This window comes from Podarcis cretensis (genome assembly GCF_951804945.1).
Source record: "Podarcis cretensis genome assembly, chromosome: 17".
NCBI classification, from domain to species: domain Eukaryota; kingdom Metazoa; phylum Chordata; class Lepidosauria; order Squamata; family Lacertidae; genus Podarcis; species Podarcis cretensis.
Genome location: NC_137187.1, coordinates 10,495,284 through 10,519,292, shown reverse-complemented (window position 1 = coordinate 10,519,292; position 24,009 = coordinate 10,495,284). Strand labels below are relative to the sequence as shown.

At 46.7% G+C, this 24,009-nt stretch overlaps 1 protein-coding gene across 1 annotated transcript; it reads right to left on the bottom strand.

Moving 5' to 3' along the window:
* Positions 1-23,322, bottom strand: LOC307206398 (S-adenosylmethionine synthase-like). Its single transcript, XM_079959661.1, has 9 exons — positions 23,130-23,322; positions 21,088-21,165; positions 10,206-10,328; positions 8,726-8,838; positions 6,726-6,869; positions 4,747-4,965; positions 2,613-2,795; positions 1,149-1,282; positions 1-393 (listed from the first exon to the last, which is right to left on the bottom strand). Exons 1-9 carry the CDS (start codon positions 23,200-23,202, stop codon positions 291-293), a joined length of 1,170 nt encoding a protein of 389 aa, XP_079815787.1. The 5' UTR covers positions 23,203-23,322; the 3' UTR covers positions 1-290.
* Positions 23,323-24,009: the final 687 nt, after the last annotated feature.

Below are 24,009 nucleotides of genomic sequence, written 5' to 3'. Positions count from 1 at the left end.
GAAAAGTAATGAAGTTATATTTAAAAGCTTATAAAATGACTTATTCACAGAAACTTCACATTTTATTCCTCCGGACACTTTAGATTTGATTGCCTTCTTTCAAACCTTGCCCCCCTTCTTTTTCAGAGTCAACATTTTTTAAAACCGTAATCTGGTTTTTCTGAAAAGGGTAAACCCAGATTCAATGTGGGGGTAATGCAGGCTGCATTTTGATGCCAACAATGTTGTGTGGATACTGTGAGTAATTTGTTGTATTCCACAATAAATGCCAATCCGGAAGCAACCTATAACTAGTAAACCAGCTTTTTAGGTTGTTCCCATGTAAATTCTTCTCTTCCAAAATGCCCGTAGCATGCAGTCTGTTGATAAATGGGACTCTTCAAGTTCAGTTCTCTGTAAGCAAAGAAAACACATTTCTGTTATCTCACAAGACTAGCAGATAAATCCTAGGTGGCTTCAGAGCCACCACACTTCACATGAGGCTACTCAGAAGTAAGGGGAACAGTGTGGAAGCACCTGCACAGATCAGGGCCTGTCTGAGAGGTAGGAATAGTTGGAACCCCCAGCTTCTATGTAAGCTCTGTCTAAACTGTTTCATTGCTGAAGCTTCAGATGTCCTGATCGGGATGGGATGAATGAAGGCAGACAACTCCACATCTTGAATGGGTCAAGTAGGTTTTTTTTTTTTTACTTTTAACCTTCTTCCTTAAGGGTTTTTCAGATGGCGAGCTCTTTTACCTTTTCCTCACATATGACTAGAATAAACAGAAGGGAGTTCCGTTCCATTCAGATAAATGGACTGGATAATGGTAGTAGGGACAAACGCTCCATCATTTCAGACCATTTTATTCCAATCATCTGAGATAAGAATGGAACTTAGGTTCTCTAGAAGGTTTTCCTGATTAGTTTAGAGCTCTTAGGGGTCCTCTCTCCTAAGTTGGGCTGAGCCCACCTGGTGTAGCACAGGACTAACAAACGCTATCTAAAGAGTCCACAAGCAAACTCTTGTGGCGGGTTGAATCCTGACCTCTCTTCAAAGTGAGAAATCCACTGGGTGCACTCTTAAGGCGAGGACACGTTCTTGGTCTCTCGTCTGAAGGGAAAACTTTACCGTAGGCACCCAAAGATCCATTTTTAAAAGGACAAACCTTATGATTGGCCCAAGGCGAAGGTCAAAGTTCTTCTGAATGATATCCAGCAGCTCATCTTCTGATCTGTCCGAAGTACCGTAATGGAACACTGAGATGGCCAGTGGGTGACTCAATCCAATAGCGTAAGACAGCTGTAGGATATATAAGTTGTAGCTGAAGAATATTTGAGTTCATATGAACTGATAGCTTTACAGCTTGGGATCTGTTCCTGCTTACTTTATCAGTGGATACCTGAACCAGGGTCGCCCTTGTCTAAGTCCAACACCTTTTCTCCACCACACCACACTGACTCTTTTTAAACCACTTTGGATGCAAGTGTGAAGCATCTCTCCAGTTTCATTCAGAAAAGGGACCCCTTAATAATTAGGTGATTTGAGGAAACACTGGTATAATCTGTGCTATCCATAATACCAATGTGAGGCACAGCAGTTATGAACTTAGGTACCCACATCCCCATAAAATTAATACATTTTTTTAATGAATGCAATTAACCCCTGCTGTTTATCACCCAGTTGAAAAGATTTCCACAATACACACAGCATTTGTAACATCACAATGGCTCCCATTGACTAAGGATGCTGCCTGGAAGATAACCTTGATTCGCAAATAGAGAATCAGTAACAGCTATAGAAAAATCCAAGGGGAGGAAAGTTGCAAACAGAGTTCTTCGAATGTTTCAAGCAAACTCTATCAAGGGAAAGATTTGGTGCTACTCAATGAAGACAGCCTAGGACAGTTTTTCACTATCTCCTCTAACGAGACTTAGGCTGTGCACACATTGCTGGCTTAAAACACCATTAGGTCATGCTTCCTCTCAGTTCAGATCAAATTAGGTTTTGGGAACAACAGATCAGAAAAGCAGCACTTAGTAAGAAATGACAGGATACATATGAATGGCTGTACTGGGTGGCGATGTGGGTTAAACCACTGAGCCTAGGGCTTGCCGATCAGAAGGTCGGCGGTTCAAATCCCCGTGACAGGGTGAGCTCCCATTGCTCGGTCCCTGCTCCTGCCAACCTAGCAGTTCGAAAGCACTTCAAAGTGCAAGTAGATAAATAGGTACCGCTCCAGTGGGAAGGTAAACAGCATTTCCGTGCGCTGCTCTGGTTTGCCAGAAGTGGCTTAGTCATGCTGGCCACATGACCCAGAAGCTGTACGCCGGCTCCCTCGGTCAATAAAGCGAGATGAGCGCCGCAACCCCAGAGTCGGCCACGACTGGACCTTATGGTCAGGGGTCCCTTTACCTTTTACCGCTTCCCAAACGACTGGTGAGAGCTCACTGGATGCAGAGTAAACAGCAGTGTGTACACCACCTAAGGTTACCCGCGGTGCAGAGTTGTCCCAAGCAGTTTTTAATCAAGCAGCACTCAGCATAAAGGCTTTCCTCCAAACATACTGGGTTTCATCTCTGTTGTGCAATTCCCCCACATTTTGTCCAAGCCTCCACTGGCCCCCTCTTACCTGCACCAATACTCTCCTGCAGAGGCCTGCTTTCACCAGGGACTTTGCCACCCAGCGAGCTGCATAGGCTCCTGAACGATCAACTTTGGAGGGATCTTTCCCCGAAAAAGCACCCCCTCCATGAGCTCCCCAGCCTCCATAAGTATCCACGATGATCTTTCTGCCAGTCAGGCCAGCATCAGCCTAAAAAGAAAAGAAATACATTTTTAAAATAAAATTTAAAAAATCAACAGGATGTTTACTTTGCTAACAATAAGTGTGTTGAATTCATCTCTCAAGATCATAACCACTTCAATATGCCTCTGCAGTGTTAAAAAGCTGGCACCGGGACTGCAATCCCGTGCCCACTTACCTGGGTGTAAACATACATCAACAGGCATACTTTTGAGGAGGCATGTATAGGATTCCACTACAATAGGGATGGGGAGCCTGTGCCCCTCCAGGTGTTAAAAAAGTAAAGGTAAAGGTACCCCTGCCCGTACGGGCCAGTCTTGACAGACTCTGGGGTTGTGCGCCCATCTCACTTAAGAGGCCAGGGGCCAGCGCTGTCCGGAGACACTTCCGGGTCACGTGGCCAGCGTGACATCGCTGCTCTGGCCAGAGCCAGAGCCAGAGCCAGAGCCAGAGCCGCACACGGAAACGCCGTTTACCTTCCCACTGGTAAGCGGTCCCTATTTATCTACTTGCACCCGGAGGTGCTTTCGAACTGCTAGGTTGGCAGGCGCTGGGACTGAGCAGCGGGAGCGCACCCCGCCGCAGGGATTCGAACCGCCGACCTTTCGATTGGCAAGCCCTAGGCGCTGAGGCTTTAACCCACAGCGCCACCTGCGTCCCCCTCCAGGTGTTACTGGACTACAAATCCCATCATCCCTGACCACGCTGGCTGGGGCTGGTGGGAGTCAGAGTCCAAGATATTATGATAGCGTGGTTTTTACATGGTAGCAAATGCAGATGCCAGCGATACATTGAAAGCCCAGTACTGGGTGGATTTCTTTTCTTCTCACGGTCCTTTCTCTCTCTAAAAATCCCACCCCCAATGCTGTTATTTGCCCTAGGAGCTACAACATACAGATACAGATATGACATGGGAAAGGACATTGTTTCATCTTCCAGGAAAGCAGAGGCTATTTTTGAATACCAGTTCCTGGAACCAACAGGAGGAGGGCTCTAGCGCTCAAGTCCGGCTTGTCAATTTCCCACAGGCATCTGGTTGGCCAACGTGAGAACAGAATGCTGGAAGGGAGGGGGCATTTGTTTTAATTATTTTTTGCCCCCTGCTGTCACATTGCACAATGGCAAAGTAAATCTTTATGTCAAGGAAGAACATTTTTGTCCTCGAAGGAAGCAGATTATACACACACACACACACACACACACACACACACAGTGGTACCTTCCAATAACCCCAAAATCTAGGAAGAAATTTGGCGGTGGGGCAAATTTGGTAATAATCCCAAAGTAATGTTTTTAAAGTGCTACTGCCTGGTGGTCATCTTCAACCATAGTAACTGTATTTTTAAAAACCTACTTTAATCAGAGATGGCTGTTGCCTGTCCCATTATACCAGCTTGACATATTACAAATATATAATATTTGGCCCAGCCAGATGGGCATGGTATAAATAAATAAATTGTTTGTTTGTTTGTTTTGTTTTTCAGTATCCTGTTTTAACGGTGACCATATACCCATTCCTATAAGGGTTATATAGTTCAAGGAACTATAGTCAATCAGGAGTTTTCTGTAGAGCATACATGTATCACGCACGCACAAACTGTTTGGAGTACAAATGTATTTTTTAAGCAGCCTCAGGTTAAAAGGAAACTTCAAACAAGGGTAGAAAGTTAAGATTTAAATCAAGCAATAGCCTGGTATCTTTGCTGTACTTTTGTTTGTTGCATCTGGGTTGTGTTCTATCTCATTTACTGGCTTTGGCAAATGCGTGTCCGTCCCGTCCCCCCCGTCCCCCCGCAGATTGACATTTGTTCTGATTCAATGGTGAACAGCAGTTTTTCCCCAGAGAAAGAGGCAGGACAAATGAAAAACCAGTCAGATTCAAGCTTTCTCTCTCTCTCTCTCTCTCTCTCTCTCTCTCATTATTGTATATCTAGAGGTTTGGAGGCTAGCGGTACAATACCTTAGGACCACCTGCTAGAAAGGCCTTACTCGGCAGGAGGTGATAGACTGTGTTTTCATCCAGGTATTTCGCTGGAACCACTTCTTTCACAACTTTGTCCATCAGCTCTTTCTGTATGTTCTTCAATGGCACCCCAGGAGCGTGTTGTACGGAAATGACCAAGGTGTGTACCCGGATTGGCTCCAGCGCACCGCCGACATCTCGGTATTCCATCGTGACCTACAAGATTGGCCGTAGGTTTAAACAGTTATATCTCTGGCTTCCGCCACTTTATACAACTCTGCTGAACAAGCTACTGCTTTCTTTTTCGTTTATCTTCCGCTATCTTATGTTGCATTATTTTCTTGCATCCTGATCCTAAAAAGTAAGTTCCACCGAACTCCCAATAGAACCTTTCTATTAGTCACTTTAATTTTCCTTTTATTGCAATGCAGACATGAATCGGTATAGACAATAAGAACATAATGAGAGTGTCTGGATCCAGCCAATGACCCATCTGGTCCAGCATCCTGTTCTCACAGTCGCTAACCAAATTCCTGGGGGAAGCCTGGAAACAGGATCTGAGGACCAAGAGCGCTCTCCCATCCTGTAGTTTCCAGAAACTGATATTCAGTAAAATACTGCTTCCAGCAGTGAAGGAACACAGCCATCAGTGTCAGTAGCCACCGACTACTTGGAATATTGTGCAGAGAATGCTATCCTGTTATATCAAGAAAGATTCACCCACCTGCTGCTAACCAGCTAGCAAGGGGGACACAGGTGGTGCTGTGGTCTAAACCACTGAGCCTCTTCGGCTTTCCGATCGGAAGGGTAGCGGTTTGAATCCCCGCAACAGAGTAAGCTCCCGTTGCTCTGCGCAAGTAGATAAATAGGTACCACTACGGCGGGAAGGTAAACGATGTTTCCTTGTGCTCTGGCTCCCGTCACGATGTTCCATTGTGCGCCAGAAGCAGTTTAGTCATGCTGGCCACATGACCCGGAAAGCTGGCTATGGACAAACGCCGGCTCCCTCGGCCTGAAGCAAGAAGAGCGCTGCAAACCCATAGTCGCCTTTGACTGGAGTCCTTTACCTTTACCTAACCAGCTAGCTTACTACAGTAATAGTCAGGATTGATGGACTGTGAAAGCTAAAGGATAAGCAATGTTTATTCAACCCAATCTACAGGGTAGGATATCGGACCAGCATTCTATCCTGCAGAAAATAAAACAGCAGTCACACAGATCACTGTTACTTTAGCTGGACTGGGACACAGGAAGTTGCCTTGGCCGCTTTGAGAAAAGGATGCTGACGTGGAGGATGAGCCTTTGGCTTGACCCAGCAGGGCTTGATTTATGTTCATAGGGTATGATTCAAACAGACAAACAGTTTGTTGGGTGAAGCTGTAGAGCCCAGCAAAAGCTTGATACCACTTGGCTCTGCCAGTTGTCTACACTGGGCCAGGGATGAACTCTAGCCATATGTTGATTGTTTACAATACAGTGGTACCTCGCAAGACGAAATTAATTCGTTCTGCGAGTTTTTTCGTCTTGCGATTTTTTCGTCTTGCGAAGCACGGACTTTGGAAAAGCTTCAAAAATCACCAAAGTCTTCAAAAACCTCAAAAAAGGCGTGCTATGAGTTGCTCCTCGAAGTCAAGTCACAACTGCACCCCCTGAATGCACGGTTTTAAGAAAAAGGAAACAAACTTGCAAGACAAAGGAAACAAACTTGCAAGACGTTTTCGTCTTGCGAAGCAAGCCCATAGGGAAATTTGTCTTGCGAAGCAACTCAAAAAACGAAAAACTCTTTCGTCTTGCGAGTTTTTTGTCTTACGAGGCATTCGTCTTGCGAGGTACCACTGTATTCTAGCTTCAACATAGCATTGACCATGTTCACATGAGCATTCGAATGGGTAATTTCAATGGGACATAAGCACTTCTCACTTATTTCAGACTTCAGCTCTGCTCATTATATTTGACAGTCCTCGGTATATACCAACCTGTGTTTTCCCATCGGGTCGAAGCCACGGCAGAACTCCAGTTCTCTCCAGGGATTTTATCTTTGCGTTAAGTTTGTGCGCAAGCAGGATAGTTAGGGGCATGCACTCCTCAGTTTCATCGGTGGCATAACCAAACATCAAGCCCTGCGTTAGAAATCACATGGCTATATTTACCATAAGCATATTGGCTTCTTCTACAGCTTCGAGTGCAGATCAGCAATACAGTCATACTTCTTGTTACGTTTGCTTCATCTTACGTTTTTTCAGGTTGCGTCCTGCGGCAAGTCGGAAGTACCGGAAAGGGTTACTTCCAGGTTTCACCGCTCGCGCATGCACAGACGCACAAAATGACGTCATGTGCAAAAGTGGCGAATCGCGACCTGCATGTGCGCAGATGCGCAGGCGCAGGTTGCGTTCCTTTCATGTTGTGAACGGGCCTCCGGAACGGATCCTGTTCACAACCGGAGGTACCACTGTAAAGCAACGCATGCGCAGGTAGAAGTGAGGCAGCTAACCTCTTCCCCTTCTTTCCCTCTAAAATTGAGCTACAATTTCCAAGAGATCCGCTCCATTTCCCAGTGGGGAGGAGTCGCGGTGGACCGTGTGGCCACCCACTCCCCACCGGGGGCAGGGGGCCTTGTCCCCCGTTGCCTGGGGGATCCTGGCCACGTCAGAGCCCGGCCAGCCAACCTGCTGGCTGGGGGGGGCGTGGCTGGGGCCGTTTAAACGGAGGAGCGAGCCAGAGGACTTCCTCTTTGGCTCGCTTCCTCAATCACCCGCCCTCCCTCCATATTTTGCAGGTTAGGCAATGGCCTTGCTATGGACTTCGGTTGGTCGCCTTGGTTGTCCGAGGGGCCTGGTAGGAATTTTTCCACTTGGCAAATTGGCACTGGCCGCTTGGTTTTCGCCTACCTCGTAGCAATCATCACAACTTTGTTAGGGTTGGGGTTAGCCATTGTTTGACCTTGTGTGGGGGAGGGGAGGTGTGGCCATCACCTGCCCCTCCATGCTTAAGGGTATTCGGTTAAAGGAATCCGGGGGTGTTGTTCTAGTCTGAAGCCTGGCTGGGGGGCTAAGGCCTTGACACCGCCCTGACGGGAACACCAGGGGGAGCTTGAGTTGGTCCGCATCGACAGGGCTCCCCCTACCAGTGGCTTACCCTTACTGGGGACTTCCTGCACAATGGGCAGGAGTCAGATATAGTCAGGTCCAATCAATGCCTCAGCCAATACCGCTCACATTCTGTAATTTCAATAAAGTTGTGGCCAAAATTTGCCCAATAACATAAACCTAATATCCGTGTCCTTGTGTGAGTTATTTCCAATGAGGGGGTGGCTGCGGCGTCTCGACACGCAAACAGCTACAGTTCCCAGAGTGCTGCAGAATCAATCACCTTTCCTCTGGAAATTTGAGGTTAGTGAGGAGGATAGAGGGCTCTCCTAACAACTTTCAGCACCCTTAAGAAAAGACAGTTCACAGGATTCTCTGGGGGAAGCCATGACTGCTCAAAGTAGTATGATACTGCCTTAAATGTATAATGCAGGTGGGGTCACAGACAGAAAATGTAGGGGCCTGAAGTGTGAGGAGAACCTGAGCTTACAGAGTTAAACAGCTCAGAGTGTACACCCTGCCTACTTCTGGGAGGGGGGAGATACTCATATCCCAGAGTCTCCAGCCTTTGTTCTTTTTCTCTACTTTCACTTTTGAGGAGAGAGGACGTGTTTTCACGATGCTGTTCGCTGTGATAGATAATGGATAGTCTGCTGTAAATAAAACTGCTTTTAGCTGCTAAGATCCTGAGTGGACTTTAAGCACACTGAATAAGTTTTTGCAGCTTTCTCTTACCGCTGCTGAACTCTGCTGTTGCTCAGAGCCTTTGGAATGTGGCCTTTGAAGTCCGGAGGCCTGCCTGGTAGCTGCGCAGCCAAAGCGGGCTGGACGCCAAGGCTTATCTGAGCAATGAATAGAAGAGGGTGGGAACCCAAACAGAAGCGTGTTACCTGGTCTCCAGCTCCAATCTCATCCCCAGTCTTCCCCTCGGTGATGGCTTGTTTGATCTCATGGCACTGCTGCTCCAGGGCTACCAGCACAGTGCAAGTCTTGTAATCCAACCCTGCGAAGTGAATAGCAAGCCACAATAACGGGCAACTGGCTTGGACGCAATGGCCTGGTTGGCACATCACACCAGTGCTTGGAATGAATTAATTCAAATTAACTAATCACTGAATTAATTCCAAAAATCTCTAAATGACACCTGCAAGTAGTTTGTATGATTTCCAGGTGAACTGAACACTAAATTCCTTTTGTGGTGGAGTTTTGCATGGTTTTCAACTCAATTTTAATTCTAATTCAGCATCTCTGTATCTTTTACATCTGGATTTCATTACACTTAACTCAGTGTTTGATGGTGGCCAGTGCATTTACCATTTTCACCTAAACATCATAATTGCTGGGAAAATAAATAAAACTCACTGAGTCATAGGAGGAACAATTGTTGCAATCAATCTCCTTTTAACCATTTAGACACATTGCACTGCACAGGCTGTCACTAATTTTGAGTAGGATTCAATCACATTCCAATATATTCAGGTTGCGTAATTTAAATTGATGGTGAGGTCTTGCGCAACAAACCTGCTACCATAAAATATCTGACTTTTTGCAAAAAACGGAAAGGGAAACGATGACTAAATGCACTGGAAACTGTGGGCTAACACTTGTTTCGACACAACATCGTTGAATCTTCCCAGAAACAATTCAGAACGAATGCTCATTTTAAATAGCCAGGGGATGATGGGAGTTGTAGTCCCAAACATTTGGGGGGGTGAGTTTGCCTATGCCTGTTCCAAAGAGACAATGCTCCTTATAACATGTAGAAGCTGCTTCAAACTTCTCATTTCACACAACACCTTTTACAGCAGTTAGTGAAGCTTGTTAAGTGAGTAGATTCTAGGTAGAATAACATTATAGTCACCGAGAGGCTCTGATGAGCACCTACTTGTTTCCTCTTAAACAGAATCCATACTTTGTCTATCTCCAGTGGCTTATTCAAGTTACCACAACCAGAGGCGCCGACTCCATGGGGCCTGAGGGGGCCCGAGCCCCCTCAAAAATTTGTTTGGGGGGGCTGTGCCCCCCCAATAATTTAAGAGAAACAAAGCCACTCCCGATCTAGAGAGGGGGTGGGGTTGCGGGCTCTCGACCCATCAACAACCTCGCGGGGCTGGCGTCAGCCCGAGAAGCGGGGATTCCCCCTAGCTCATTAATATTCACCGCCCACAGCGGCAGCCAATCGGCTGCTGCAAAGGGCGGGCCCTCACAGGTTCACTTAAGGTCGGGGCAGCCCGGGGCTCGCCCCTTTCGTTCCCCCAGCAGCAGCGGTTTGGAGGTCTTGGGCCCCCCCAATATTTTTTATAAGTCGGTATGGACCCCCGCCCCCCCCCCAATATTTTTTATAAGCCGGCGCCCCTGACCACAACCCACCTTTGGAAGAGTCATCATAACCAATCTTCTGGAGGGTGTCTCTCACTACTTGCTGGTAATCAATGATAGCTTTGGAGGTAATTTCACCACATAGCAAGATCATCCCAGTTTTGGCCACACATTCTGCAGAAACATAATTCAAGAAAGCTAGTTATATACTGATATATATATATATATATATACACACCCCAGTATACACACACATACACACCCCAAATATTTCTTTTCCCCAATATAGACTGTGTACCTATGTCCCTGCTTGTATCTTTAAGGCATCTAGTTAAGGCCTTGCCCTAGATACCTGAAATTAGGCACATATCCACTCAGAGTAGGGCCTTGTCCAAATGGAACATTCTTCTTTGTAATGGTGATGACTTGCAAGTAAAGACCTTTCAATTTTGGGGGGCATTTGCATTTTGAAGGGCATGTTGTTGTTGTTTAGTCGTTTAGTCATGTCCGACTCTTCGTGACCCCATGGACCAGAGCACGCCAGGCACTCCAGTCTTCCACTGCCTCCCGCAGTTTGGTCAAACTCATGCTGGTAGCTTCGAGAACACTGTCCAACCATCTCATCCTCTGTTGTCCCCTTCTCCTTGTCCCCTCCATCTTTCCCAATATCAGGGTCTTTTCCAGGGAGTCTTCTCTTCTCATGAGGTGGCCAAAGTATTGGAGCCTCAGCTTCACGATCTGTCCTTCCAGTGAGCACTCAGGGCTGATTTCCTTCAGAATGGATAGGTTTGATCTTCTTGCAGTCCATGGGACTCTCAAGAGTCTCCTCCAGCACCATAATTCAAAAGCATCAATTCTTCGGCGATCAGCCTTCTTTATGTTCCAGCTATCACTTCCATACATCACTACTGGGAAAACCATAGCTTTAACTAAACGGACCTTTGTTGGCAAGGTGATGTCTCTGCTTTTTAAGATGCTGTCTCAGTTTGTCATTGCTTTTCTCCCAAGAAGCAGGCGTCTTTTAATTTCATGGCTGCTGTCACCATCTGCAGTGATCATGGAGCCCAAGAAATTAAAATCACTCACTGCTTCCATTTCTTCCCCTTCTATTGGCCAGGAGGTGATGGGATCAGTGCAAGAGCATAGGTTCTGCAAATTTTTGAAGGGCATAGGTTCTGCAAATTTTAATTGGTTCGATAATTAAACAATTTAGGCTGCCCTTCTAATCTCATAGGTCTCTCATGCATCCTGATTTCTCTGGACATTAACGGGATTTCAAAGGTGGAGCGTTATGTGACATGTTACCTGACAAAAAGTTGTTTTCAGGAAGAGAATAATTTAGGAAGAAATTGGCAAGGGCTGGTTTTCACTCAGCATGCATGGAAGGGAACTATAAAGAGTGACTCTGTACCTGAGCTGCTGCCTTAATAACCATTTATCATAATAACTCAAAGTCCAAAGGGTTATAATGGCTTTAAAGAAGCTCTTTGTAAGCAGTCCTCTGTGATCCTTGCTCATCTGGCTCCAAGCCAATTAATAATCAATAGCTAATAGTCTGTGGTCAATATTGCCTGCCATGTTTTGATATGCCCCCTTGGCTGTAAGTTTCCAGCCCTTGTAAATGATACTGACACAACTTCTACATGAAATTGAAGGGTGTAGGTTCTGCTGTTATTACCAGTCCTGCAAATTTTAATTGGTTCAATAATTAAACAGTTTAAGCTGCCATGTGTCCTTATTTCCCTGGACATTAACAGGATTTTCAAAGGTTTAATTGATGCCCGGGGGAATTTCCGAAAGGCGGCATTAAAAGAAAAAATTCTCAAGAACTCCAGAGTCTTTAACAATTTGTGTGGGGTCCTTTTTTTTACTTTTTGAAATATGGCAACCCTATAATCCCAGTGTCGTAGGAGTATGTCCCACTGAATTTACTTCTGAGCAAGCATGGTTCGGATTGCACTGTAAAGCTATAATTCTATATCCCCTTACCCAGGAGCAGGGCTATTTTTTCAACCAAAACTTGCCAGAGCTCAGTTCTGCCACCTCTCAAGTGGGCGCCATTGCCATTCGAAGAGAATGAGGGCGGTGTTCATGGTGAGTTCTGGCACCTCTTTTTTGAGAAAAACAGCACTGCCCAGGAGTATACAATTTTGTTTTTGTTTTAATGGACGCGGGTGGCGCTGTGGGTTGAAATGTTGGGGACTTCAGAATACAGACCAGAATGGAAAAATCCAGGCAGCAATATTTCTTTAAAAAAGTCTTTTATTCAGTTTGAATTTTGTCAGACAAAAAGCAAAAAGGGGTGCATTCAGGAAGAAATGAGAGAATGCCCACCGTCAGTCAGATGCAGACAACTTTTATGCCCTAAGGCAAAGCAAAAGTTCAGCCCCTTGACCCACCCCTTAAACATTCCCCTTTATGCATAATCATTAAAGCTCTACCAATTAGAAAATTGGTGGTGGCCTTTTGGTTCCAAACTGCTTTCTCCATTAGGTGGCACTGATGGCTTAAAATCTCTGACCTATTTACTCGTTCCAGCAAATACCACTTGACCCCCCCTGTTTCTCAGAAAAGGGAACTGTGGTTTTAACAAGTTCAGGCCTAGGTCTGCATTTAGAATCCTGCGGTGGGCAGACATCCTGGGCAAACAGACAGTTTCTCAGAAACAGCTCAACTACTAGCAAAATCCCCTGACCTCATCCTCTTGCAAACTCGCTGTGTTGCAAAAATATTGTTCTTGCAAGCAGGGGCAAGCAGGGGAGAGAGAGAAATGTCTTTTTAGCTTTTAGTTTGCTCTCTAAGATGGCTTTCAGCTTATAAAATGGCTCCAGCCTGGCTCTCCAAAGTGGACCCAGGTGGACCCCTGGTCCTCACTCCTTCATTCCCCCCTTTCCATCACGAAAATGCTGACCGGTTCCGGTTCATCATTTTCGATTGATGGACCTATAGGTCATAGAGAGCCAGGATATGGGTACATGCTGAGACATTGACCAGTGCTCGTTTGTGAATGGTGGAACGGTTAAGTGGCAGTGGGAGAAGTGGCAGTCCACTCGTGGCATCTGTTGGGGCCAAGGTGCATACCAGACATTTCGACTTATTGGCCGAATGGGCTACCATTTCAGCCATTTGTAACCACCTATTGTAGGGGTTGTGGACGCCCCATTCAGTCATTAGACGGGAAAAGTTGGCATGGGAGGCCAGGGGACTCTTTCCCGCTTTGGCCAATACATAGGTAGGTTCTCCAACCAGATACGATATCGTTCATGCCAGCAAAAATACAGGAGCATCCAAAGAAGTAGGGCAGTACATACCACTCCTACCCACCAACCCCAATATTTCCATAGTTCCTCCCACCAATACTCGGGGCCATTCCTAATATTCTTTTACCGCTGAAGGGCCCACTGATATTCGTATTCTATAAACGCTTGGGCCTCTGGGGTCATTTTCCACCTTATTTTGGAAGCTCCTACCACTTGGATCAACTTCCCAACTATTCCCGGTGGGTGGAGACCCCTGTGGTTTCCTGGGAAAATACTATACCCAAAAGGGGCCCCTTCTTCCATGTAAATGATGTTGCACCCACAAGAATATATCCACCCCTGCAACGGCCTGAAACACGGGGTGACTATATCAAGGGGTTCTGGTCCCAATACCAAAAGTCCTAGTGGTGCCTCTAAATTTGCTGGAGAGCAAGTTTCTACGTTGGGGACGCTGCCCGCTGGCGCCCCTCCCATCCAATTCTTCCAGAACTAGGTGCCCTGTCTGTCTACTGGGTGGCAACTCTTATGCAGCCACAAGAATACCCTGCCACATTCAAGGGTATTAGGTGTGGAGTTACCAGGCCCAGCAGTTTAGGTAGTATTCTGGGATTTTGGGAGGCTCGAGCCACCACGACAATCACAGGTGGGGCTGCAGAATTTACTGGCACTTGTTCAGCAATTTCAATGCACACCTGGTTCAGGCTCCCTCCTCTACAACACTTGCATTAAGATAGGTTCCGTCCCATGCAACACCTGGGTTAAGATTAGGACCTGGTCTATTAAATGGGGTTGGTACAGTGCTCTACCCCCCGATTGACAGTTGGTTAACCCCCCACAACAGCAAGAGCGGTCCAGACGCGATAGATTTCGACCGTCTCTGCAAATTCCCGTAGGAGCAGTACCCACGTGCGCTGGACAGTGGTGTGGAAGAGGAGCCACAATGGGGTAGTGGGATGTTGCAATACGGCAACCTCATCAAACCCCTGTTTCCAATAGCCAATGAGCACGTCATCTCTTACCACCGGCAAGACGAACCAGTCGTAGCAGAGGCCAGCAGGCCAGTAAGGTTGGTATGGCTCGGTAGGGTCAGGGCAATAAGACACAGAACAAATCAATATAGAACATAATAGAGAAAAGAGAAAGTCCTTATGAAAGTCCTTGTGATGATCAGCTGCAGGATCTCGTTGCCCGTGGCCCAACGCGCATTCCCGGTAGCGTCAGACACAAGGTGATGATCAGCTTCAGAGGGTCAGCAGGATTTCTCTTGTAAGTCCAGACACCCTCCGACTTCTTCAGACGCGTGTGATGTACCCAGGGGATCACCTCGGCTACTTTCACCGCAGTTGGGGATGAGGGGGTCGCCAGACGCTGTCACCCCCGGTTGGAACTGGTGAACCGGATCAGCGAGACTGGAAGAAATACCTGGAAAGGAAGCAAACACACACGACACACCTTTTGGATATAGCAGCAGTTAGTTAGTTGAGATAGGTTGGGGATGTAGAGTATTCTCCCAAGGTGTGCTTTAGCAGCTGGGCCTCCCAAATGGGTGGATTCGTGGCAATTCTTCACAATGACACTGGCCAGATGCTGTGGGACAAAAACACGGTTGTCTGGTCCTTCCTGGAGTGTTGCTCCTTCTTGACGTGCCCACTGATGTTCATCAAGGGTGTAACGCGGTTCTACGTTGTCTGGAGTGAGTTCTGGGATGAGGGCTGCGGTGACCACTGGTGGAGGTTTCAGAGCTGCTTCACGAGCTTCTGGTTGCCTTTAGTGACCATGTCCCGGCCTCTCCCATGGCCTTTGTAGTGCATCACAGCAATCTCTTCGGGGGCCCATACAGCTTCCAGTAATGTCTCAACTTCTGGACCGTATTTCAGGGCTTTCCCGTGGGCTCCAATCAAGCCCCGCTCTTTCCATAGGGCGCCATGCGCATGCAGGGTTAAGAAGGCATATTTGGAATCTGTATAGATGTTAGCCTTGCATCCAGCTGCCAATTGCAGGACCCTAGTCAGTCCAATTAATTCAGCCTTTTGGGCAGAAGCGCCGGGGGACAGGGGTTCTGCTTCCACAACCTCCTCATTGGTCACTACAGCATATCCTGCTTTACGAAGGCCGTCCACAATGAAACTGCTGCCATCTGGATAATATACAACGTCTGGATTCTTCAGCGGCTCATCCTTCAGATCCGGTCTGCTGGAATAGACCTCATCCATCACTTGGAGACAATCATGGTGTTCCACGCTGTCTGTGTCTGGCAAAGGCAGTAGAGTAGCTGGGTTGAGGGTGTTGGCAACCCGTAAATGTATTCTGGGATTATTCTTTTGGCATAGCAGGCATTTCCTGGAAATCTGGGCTGCCAGTTGATAAAGGTTGGCTATATAGACATACTACTCCAGCTGCTTGGTTGTGGCATCTGGCCCCATGTGGGTGGACTCATGGTATCTCTGAATTATCTGCTGGGAAAGGGACTCTGGGATCTATATCCTATCATCAGGGGTAAGGTACCATCCTTCTTTGGACAATGTCAACTCCTGAGCATCTGCAGTGTCCCTTTCCTGCTTTGTATAGGCTGGTTTGTCAGCAGTGCTTAAGATCCCTTCTGGGACCAGTGCTCCAATAACTGAGGCTGGGGCTGGTGCAGTCATGAGGCATCACTTAATAGTCTCAAAAGCTTCTTGTTGGGCTCGCCCCCACTCAAAGGGGTTTCTTTCTCCTCCTCTGGTACTCTCGTTTAGAGGTTTTGCTAAAATACTGAAGCCTGGGATACAAATTCTGCAAAAGCCTGCTGCTCCTAGGAATCCTCGCAACTGTTTTCTGGTGGTGAGTTCCTTCATGCAGCAAATAGCTTCTTTTCTCTCTGGTCGCAGTGTCCTTTGCTGGTGTGACACATTAAAACCTAAGTATTTCATTTTATTTTGGCACAATTGACCTTTCTGTTGGGAAACTTTGTATCCCGCCTCCCACAGCAGGGGGAGCAATTCTTCGGTGTCCTCTCATTCAGGGCTGCCCTGGTGCTAGAGAGGCTGGACTCAGCTGCACTCAGGTCCTTATGGCTCTGATCCCCTGCCAGCCTCACTTGAGCCTCCAGCTCAGCTACCTCGCTTCTCCTCAGCCAGCTCTCTGGTGACAACTTCCAGCGCCTGGGCTGCTTCGTGCCCCTCCTTCTTCCCTTTGGCCAGGCTCTGGGCAGCCTCCCTCTGAGCCACAGCCACCTGCACCTGTAGAGAGGCAATCTCTGCCCGGAGCTGGTCCTCTATGCCCTCCTTCTCCTTAAGCCTGCAACGTGGCACGAGCCAAGTCCACCTGGAGCTCAGCCAGTGCTCCTTGGTGCTTGGTGTTCAGGTGCTTCACCTGAGCCTCCAGTTCTGCCACCTTCTGCTGCTCGGCCTGTAGCCTCAGGTGGGCCTGCTCCTGCTCCTGCTCCTTAAGCCTCCCCAGCTCCCCTGGGTCTCTTTTGGCAGCCACAGAGGAAAGCTCTGCCATCTGGTGCTGCAGCTCCTCCACCTTGGTCCTGGAGGCTTCCCTCAGCTGCTGCAAATATGGAGGACAGCAAGTCCACCATTGCCTGGGGTTTTTCAGTGAATGCAGGGGTGTGGGTCTTCCAATTCATCAAATCAGTGGTGGTGAAGGGGACGTATTGGAGGGTGAAGGGGGGAGCAGGGAGTGGCTTGTCCCAAACTACACGAAGGGGGGGGGGTCAGGACTTCTGTTCTTGCCTCTGTGGTGGAGCTGGACCGCTTTAGGTGCTCCCCCAATGCTTTGGCTCGAGCATTGCGATAAGCTTCTGCAGCTTCTCGATACATAGGGGTAGTCGTCCTGTATTTGGCCATCTGTTCTCTCAATTCTTTAACTTTGGGGTATATTTCCTCCAGGGTCTGGTCGCTGGGCTCTGCCTTGTCTACTTCTGGGGTGTCTGGCAGCCCCCCCTTTCCTATTGCTTCGGCTCCTGGGGCCACATAGTGGGCATTGGGGACATGGGGCTGTCCCTGTCCTCCCAAGGGGGCCACCACGGCACTGGGAACAGACATTTTCCTGCCTGTGTTCCTTTAATTTCAGTCCTAAGGGCCATAATTTTCCATTGATCAGTCTTATATTTCTTCAGCCATGGGGGTGGGGGGTTTCTCTATTATCACGTGAACCTCTAGAACTTCATCCATGGTCACAAACTCATCCAAGTTAAATGGACAAAGCTCTTCTTCCTCCTTCTGTTTTGTGCAGTTTTTTTTTTTTAAACTTCTAGTAGTTCTCCCAGCAGACACCTGCCACTGGCTGCTCACACCCTGTGTCAGCTTCAGGTGTCCGGCTTGTTTCTTCATCTCTTCCTTCATCCTTTTCTGTGGCAACTAACTTGTCAACTGTGGTGGCCACAAAAATGCAGGTCTTCTCTTCAGACTCCTCTGCCTGAGCCTCAAGCTAGGGGTCTATTACAGTGTTCTCTGAGACACACCTGACCTCTGAGCCATCCAGCTGGTGCCTGGTTAAGGGCACCAATTAAATTGCCCTCCCTGTCTCAACTGTAACTGCTATAGGTCTGAAAGCATTTCGTATTTCCTAGCCATAGACCACCTCTCTGGTCATCAGAGAAACTAGGGGTCTGTTGGTGGTTTCCCTGATGTGTTCCAAACCGCCGCTGGTCACAGAGGTACCCAGCTCTTCCCTAGCTAAGTTCTGGGATTTAGGTTGCCCTCCCTGGTCAAGCTATAGCTACTATAGGGATCAAAACTGTTGGAGGTGTGCAAGGCTCATGTGCTTCCCAGTTCAGTGATGGGCTTTGGAGAAACTAGGAGGCTTGCCTTACTACCAAAGCCACAACTCAGGAGAGAGTCCTCCAGCTTTGCCTAGCTGAACTCTTGCCTTCATTGAGGTCCAGAGATCTGAAAGGTTTGTATGCATTCTAGTTCAGTACACCAACTTGGATAACCTAAGGGATCTCTGGAGCGATCCCCTCCATCGCTCCCAGAGCTGCATCTGAGTCTGAAACTCTTCCCTAAGTAGGTATTCAGCCTCAAAAGATACTCCTTGTTGCCCTGTCCCAGCTAGGGCCCCTATGTTTCTGAAAGATTTGATGCCTGCTGACTGAAGAGTAGGCATCAGAAAAGCTTGGGGGTGGTTATTCCTTTGAGGCCTCCTCTCTCTGATTGTAAGTAATTTGGGCCAAATCAAAAGCATTCAAAAAGACTACATTGGCTTGCTTCAGACCCCATTTTTCAGATACTCCGCTCCTAACCGGGTTTCAAAATTCCTTCCACTCTCCACACACTTCAGGTTGTGACCTAGGTGAGGTCGCCCTACTAGGAAATGCACAACCCTGCACTCGCTTGGCCAAAGGGATGCTAAACCCTGACCGCTCATTCACAATTCATGCACTGGAGTATCTGACATACAACATACAAAACACAAACACCAACACCAATTCCCTCTGCCCCATTTCCTTCTTCCTTCTTTTAAATCCTTAAGCGTGGGTGGGTATCAGGGGCCAATCCTTCCCTTACTGCCACCAAGCACGCTGGACATGTGATCAGGATGTCCCTTCCCCTTAATTACAAGGGGGTTTGCCTTCCTCTGTCCTCAGGGCCCTTTGCCATGTACTCACCCCAGCCGGCTGGTTCCTCCTGCCCTGTCCTGTCAACCTCGGTCCTTCAATCCGTTGTCTCCTCTCACAGGATCCAGCAGAAGGGTCAAATTGGCTTCGCCCTCCTCCGAAGAAAAGCCTCGGTGGCGCCAGGAGCAAGCGGCCGGTTGCCCCTTCCCCTGTGCCCTGTCTAGAAAAGGACAAGGGAGCTGCCTTCTGGTCTTTTTGAGGACTTAAGGTCCCTATCCGAGTCACGCAGGCACCAGAAATGTTGGGGACTTCAGAATACAGACCAGAATGGAAAAATCCAGGCAGCAATATTTCTTTAAAAAAGTCTTTTATTCAGTTTGAATTTTGTCAGACAAAAAGCAAAAAGGGGTGCATTCAGGAAGAAATGAGAGAATGCCCACCGTCAGTCAGATGCAGACAACTTTTATGCCCTAAGGCAAAGCAAAAGTTCAGCCCCTTGACCCACCCCTTAAACATTCCCCTTTATGCATAATCATTAAAGCTCTACCAATTAGAAAATTGGTGGTGGCCTTTTGGTTCCAAACTGCTTTCTCCATTAGGTGGCACTGATGGCTTAAAATCTCTGACCTATTTACTCGTTCCAGCAAATACCACTTGACCCCCCCTGTTTCTCAGAAAAGGGAACTGTGGTTTTAACAAGTTCAGGCCTAGGTCTGCATTTAGAATCCTGCGGTGGGCAGACATCCTGGGCAAACAGACAGTTTCTCAGAAACAGCTCAACTACTAGCAAAATCCCCTGACCTCATCCTCTTGCAAACTCGCTGTGTTGCAAAAATATTGTTCTTGCAAGCAGGGGCAAGCAGGGGAGAGAGAGAAATGTCTTTTTAGCTTTTAGTTTGCTCTCTAAGATGGCTTTCAGCTTATAAAATGGCTCCAGCCTGGCTCTCCAAAGTGGACCCAGGTGGACCCCTAGTCCTCACTCCTTCAAAACCACAGAGCCTAGGACTTGCTGATCAGAAGGTCGGCGGTTTGAATTCCCGCCACAGAGTGAGCTCCCGTTGCTTAGTCCCTGCTCCTGCCAGCCTAGCAGTTTGAAAGCACATCAAAGTACAAGTAGATAAATAGGTACTACTCTGGCGGGAAGGTAAATGGCATTTCCGTGCACTGCCCTGGTTTGCCAGAAGCGGCTTAGTCATGCTGGCCACATGACCTGGAAGCTGTATGCCGGCTCCCTCGGCCCATAGAGCGAGATGAGCGCCGCAACCCCAGAGTCGGTCACGACTGGACCTAATGGTCAGGGGTCCCTTTACCTTTACCTTATAAAATTCTGCTATAGAGCTTTTGTTTGCCAATTGGTAAAATAATTTCAGCATTAGCCCTTTTGTTGTGTACTGTCTCCAATACCTAATTCCTAGTAGCATGGAGGCCTTAGCTTTAAGGTCCTGCTGTCCACTGTGGAATCTTTGTCTAGAATTTGCAGACACTGGGCTTGAAATGTTTAAATTATGATGACTCTTTGCAACCACTTGGGATACAATTACAACACAGGGGGAACACCTCTTTGCTGCTCTCCACACACACACCCCCTTTATAATTAAACTAGGCAGTCAATGCACTATAGTTCTGGGTAATGTTGAATAGCTTAGGCTCTAGAATGAAGGTTGCACAAATGGACACACATATAATAGTGGTAGTCTGCTGTACAGAAGTGAGGAGTCTTGCTGATGTTCTCCATATTCAGTTTCTTCCCCCTGCCTTATTGTTTAAAAAATAAATATAAGCATTTTGGCTGTTCACCTACTAAAATAGAAAAATAGATGTTACTGGGGTTCAAAATAGTGCAGAAATGGATAGAGGAGTTTTGCTGACACAGGAAGTGGCCAATACATGCCAGTAATAGTTGCCCAGCTGCAGCACACCAGGTGCTTCAAGCTGAAGTGGATGCATCATCTTGAGAGGGAGAAAGGGAATATTTATTTTCCCAGTAATGAAGCTTATCGTTGGGGAAAGGCCATTTCTTCCTCAGTAACGAACACCTGCATTTTTACTGCACGCTTTAAAGAAAAAACCCTGCAAAGATGTAATGAAACACAAACACAAATTGCTCTGCTAGGCCATAGATGAGACTTACCACAAGCAACCTTAGCATCTGGATCAACCTTAATATGAGCATCAAGAACAGCATCACTGATCTGGTCACACAGTTTATCTACACGGGTGGAAAGGGGAAAAAACAAAAATAAGCCAGGTTTCTATAATTAATTTAGTTGTCAACTGTATAAGAACAGGCTGTCTAGGTGGCCTGGAAGCCAATCCAGGTGGAATTTACGCACATATAAAAAATGTTCTGAAAATGAATATGAGCATTTTTAAAAATACAGTGGTACCTTGGGTTAAGTACTTAATTTGCTCTGGAGGTCCGTTCTTAACCTGAAACTGTTCTTAACCTGAAGCACCACTTTAGGTAATGGGGCCTCCCGCTGCCGCTGTGCCGCCAGAGCATGATTTCTGTTCTCATCCTGAAGCAAAGTTCTTAACCCAAGGTACTATTTCTGGGTTAGCGGAGTCTGTAACCTGAAGCGTCTGTAACCTGAAGCGTATGTAACCCAAGGTACCACTGTACATTGAATTTTCCATAAGGCTCACCATCGCCACCTAGTATCACATTGTATACTGCACTTAAAACACACTTAAAACGTTTTATTTGCCGCTGTATAGCTGAGTCGCCATTGTATTATTATTATTATTATTATTATTATTATTATTATTATTTGTTTTTAAAAAGAAACATTTTTTCTGAGCTTTTCAGAGGTCACAATACCCTCCACAAGTACATCAAACATCCACTGGGGTTTGCTAGAAAGCCGTTATATAAAGAAACCACTGGGATGACATTTGAGAACGTACATACCTCAGTGGTAGAGAACTTGCTTTGAATGCATAATGCTTCAGGTTCAATCCCCACCATCTCCAGGTAGGTTGGGACAGACCTGTGCCTGAAATCCGGGGGGGGGGGGGGGGTTGCTGCCAGTCAGTGTAGACAACACTGAACTAGATGGACCAATTGTCTGACTCAGTACAGTCGTACCTTGGATCCCAAACGCCTTGCGAGTCTAAAGTTTTGGCTCCCGAATGCTGCAAACCCGGAAGTGAGTGTTCCAGTTTGCAAACCTTCCTTGGAACCTGAACGTCTGACGTGGCTTCCGATTGGCTACAGGAGCTTCCTGCATCCAAACGGAAGCCGCAGCTTGGTTCCTGAACATTTTGGAAGTCGAACAGACTTCCGGAACAGATTCTGTTCAACTTCCAAGGTACCACTGTATAGGGCAGCTTCTGGTGTTTTCCTGAGAAGTTCAGGCATTCGCTGGTTTGCTGAGTTGACTGTTACAGCATTATGCATCCAGTTATTTCAGGCTCTCTTGCAAATAATTGAAAATAGCACTTTTAAAGCATAGCTGTCAACATTTCCCCTTTTTTAAGGGAAATTCCCTTTTTTTAACTTTTACTTTGCTTTGAACAAGTACATATAAATATAAACAACCAAAATTACAAAGGAAAATTCCTTAATAGTAATGAAAAAAACTAAAAAACTAAAAAAAACATCGAAGTGCATGACACAGAACATAAGCAACTATGGGAAAGATAAAAGAAAAGAAAAAAGAAAAATAGAAAAAAAGAAAAAGAAAAAGGAAGATGAGCCAAAGCAGGAAAGCTTATCTATTGTACACTTCCGTCAAGCTCACAACAGATCGTTATTCTTATCAATTCTCTCTATCTGCATTCCAAAGGAATCTCTCATCTTGGTATCAGGGAGCATTTCTCTATGCGGTATCATTCTAAACATAACCAGGTCTTTCTTGTTGAGCCTATTCCCTTATTCCGAATAGGATTGCTTGCAAGAAAAGGGAAAAGTTGACAGCTATGCTTTTAAAGAGTTCAAAGCAAGACCGTACCCATCACTGAGGAAACATAACAAGCACTAAACCTGCTGTATTAAGACCAGTGAAAGCGACCTGAGCCGTCGGGTGGGGATGGAGCACGAATTGAAAATATCCATGGTTGGAAGCTTACTCGCTTCCATTCCTTCAGAAATTGGAGGCCTCAGAAGAGGCTATTAGAAAGTTACATTTTGCATTCACCAAACTGCTGGACAGGAAAGCCACATTCACTCACCTGAATGTCCCTCGGCAACAGACTCAGACGTGAAGAGGAATCTCTTCTCTTTCAGGGCGACGTTACGTGACATGTTACCTGACAGAAAGTTGTTTTCAGGAAGAGAATAACTTAGGAAGAAATCGGCAAGGGCTGGTTTTCACTCAGCATGCATGGAAGGGAACTATAAAGAGTGACTCTGTACCTGAGCTGCTGCCTTAATAACCATTTATCATAATAACTCAAAGTCCAAAGGGTTATAACGGCTTTAAAGAAGCTCTTTGTAAGCAGTCCTCTGTGATCCTTGCTCATCTGGCTCCAAGCCAATTAATAATCAATAGCTAATAGTCTGTGGTCAATATTGCCTGCCATGTTTTGATATGCCCCCTTGGCTGTAAGTTTCCAGCCCTTGTAAATGATACTGACACAACTTCTACATGAAATTGAAGGGTGTAGGTTCTGCTGTTATTACCAGTCCTGCAAATTTTAATTGGTTCAATAATTAAACAGTTTAAGCTGCACTTCTAATCTCATAGGGCTGCCATGTGTCCTGATTTCCCTGGACATTAACAGGATTTCAAAGGTTGAATTGATGCCCTGGGGGAATTTCCGAAAGGCGGCATTAAAAGAAAAAATTCTCAAGAACTCCAGAGTCTTTAACAATTTGTGTGGGGTCCTTTTTTTTACTTTTTGAAATATGGCAACCCTATAATCCCAGTGTCGTAGGATTATGTCCCACTGAATTTACTTCTGAGCAAGCATGGTTCGGATTGCACTGTAAAGCTATAATTCTATATCCCCTTACCCAGGAGCAGGGCTATTTTTTCAACCAAAACTTGCCAGAGCTCAGTTCTGCCACCTCTCAAGTGGGCGCCATTGCCATTCGAAGAGAATGAGGGCG

Excerpts from the sequence above, each read along its gene's own strand:
- LOC307206398 (XM_079959661.1), bottom strand. The coding sequence starts at position 23,202 with ATGTCACGTAACGTCGCCCTGAAAGAGAAGAGATTCCTCTTCACGTCT. Across the intron at positions 2,796-4,746 it reads TTCTAGCAGGTGGTCCTAAG|GCTGATGCTGGCCTGACTGG; the intron begins GTATTGTACCGC and ends TTTTCTTTTTAG. Across the intron at positions 394-1,148 it reads CGCCTTGGGCCAATCATAAG|AGAACTGAACTTGAAGAGTC; the intron begins GTTTGTCCTTTT and ends CTTTGCTTACAG.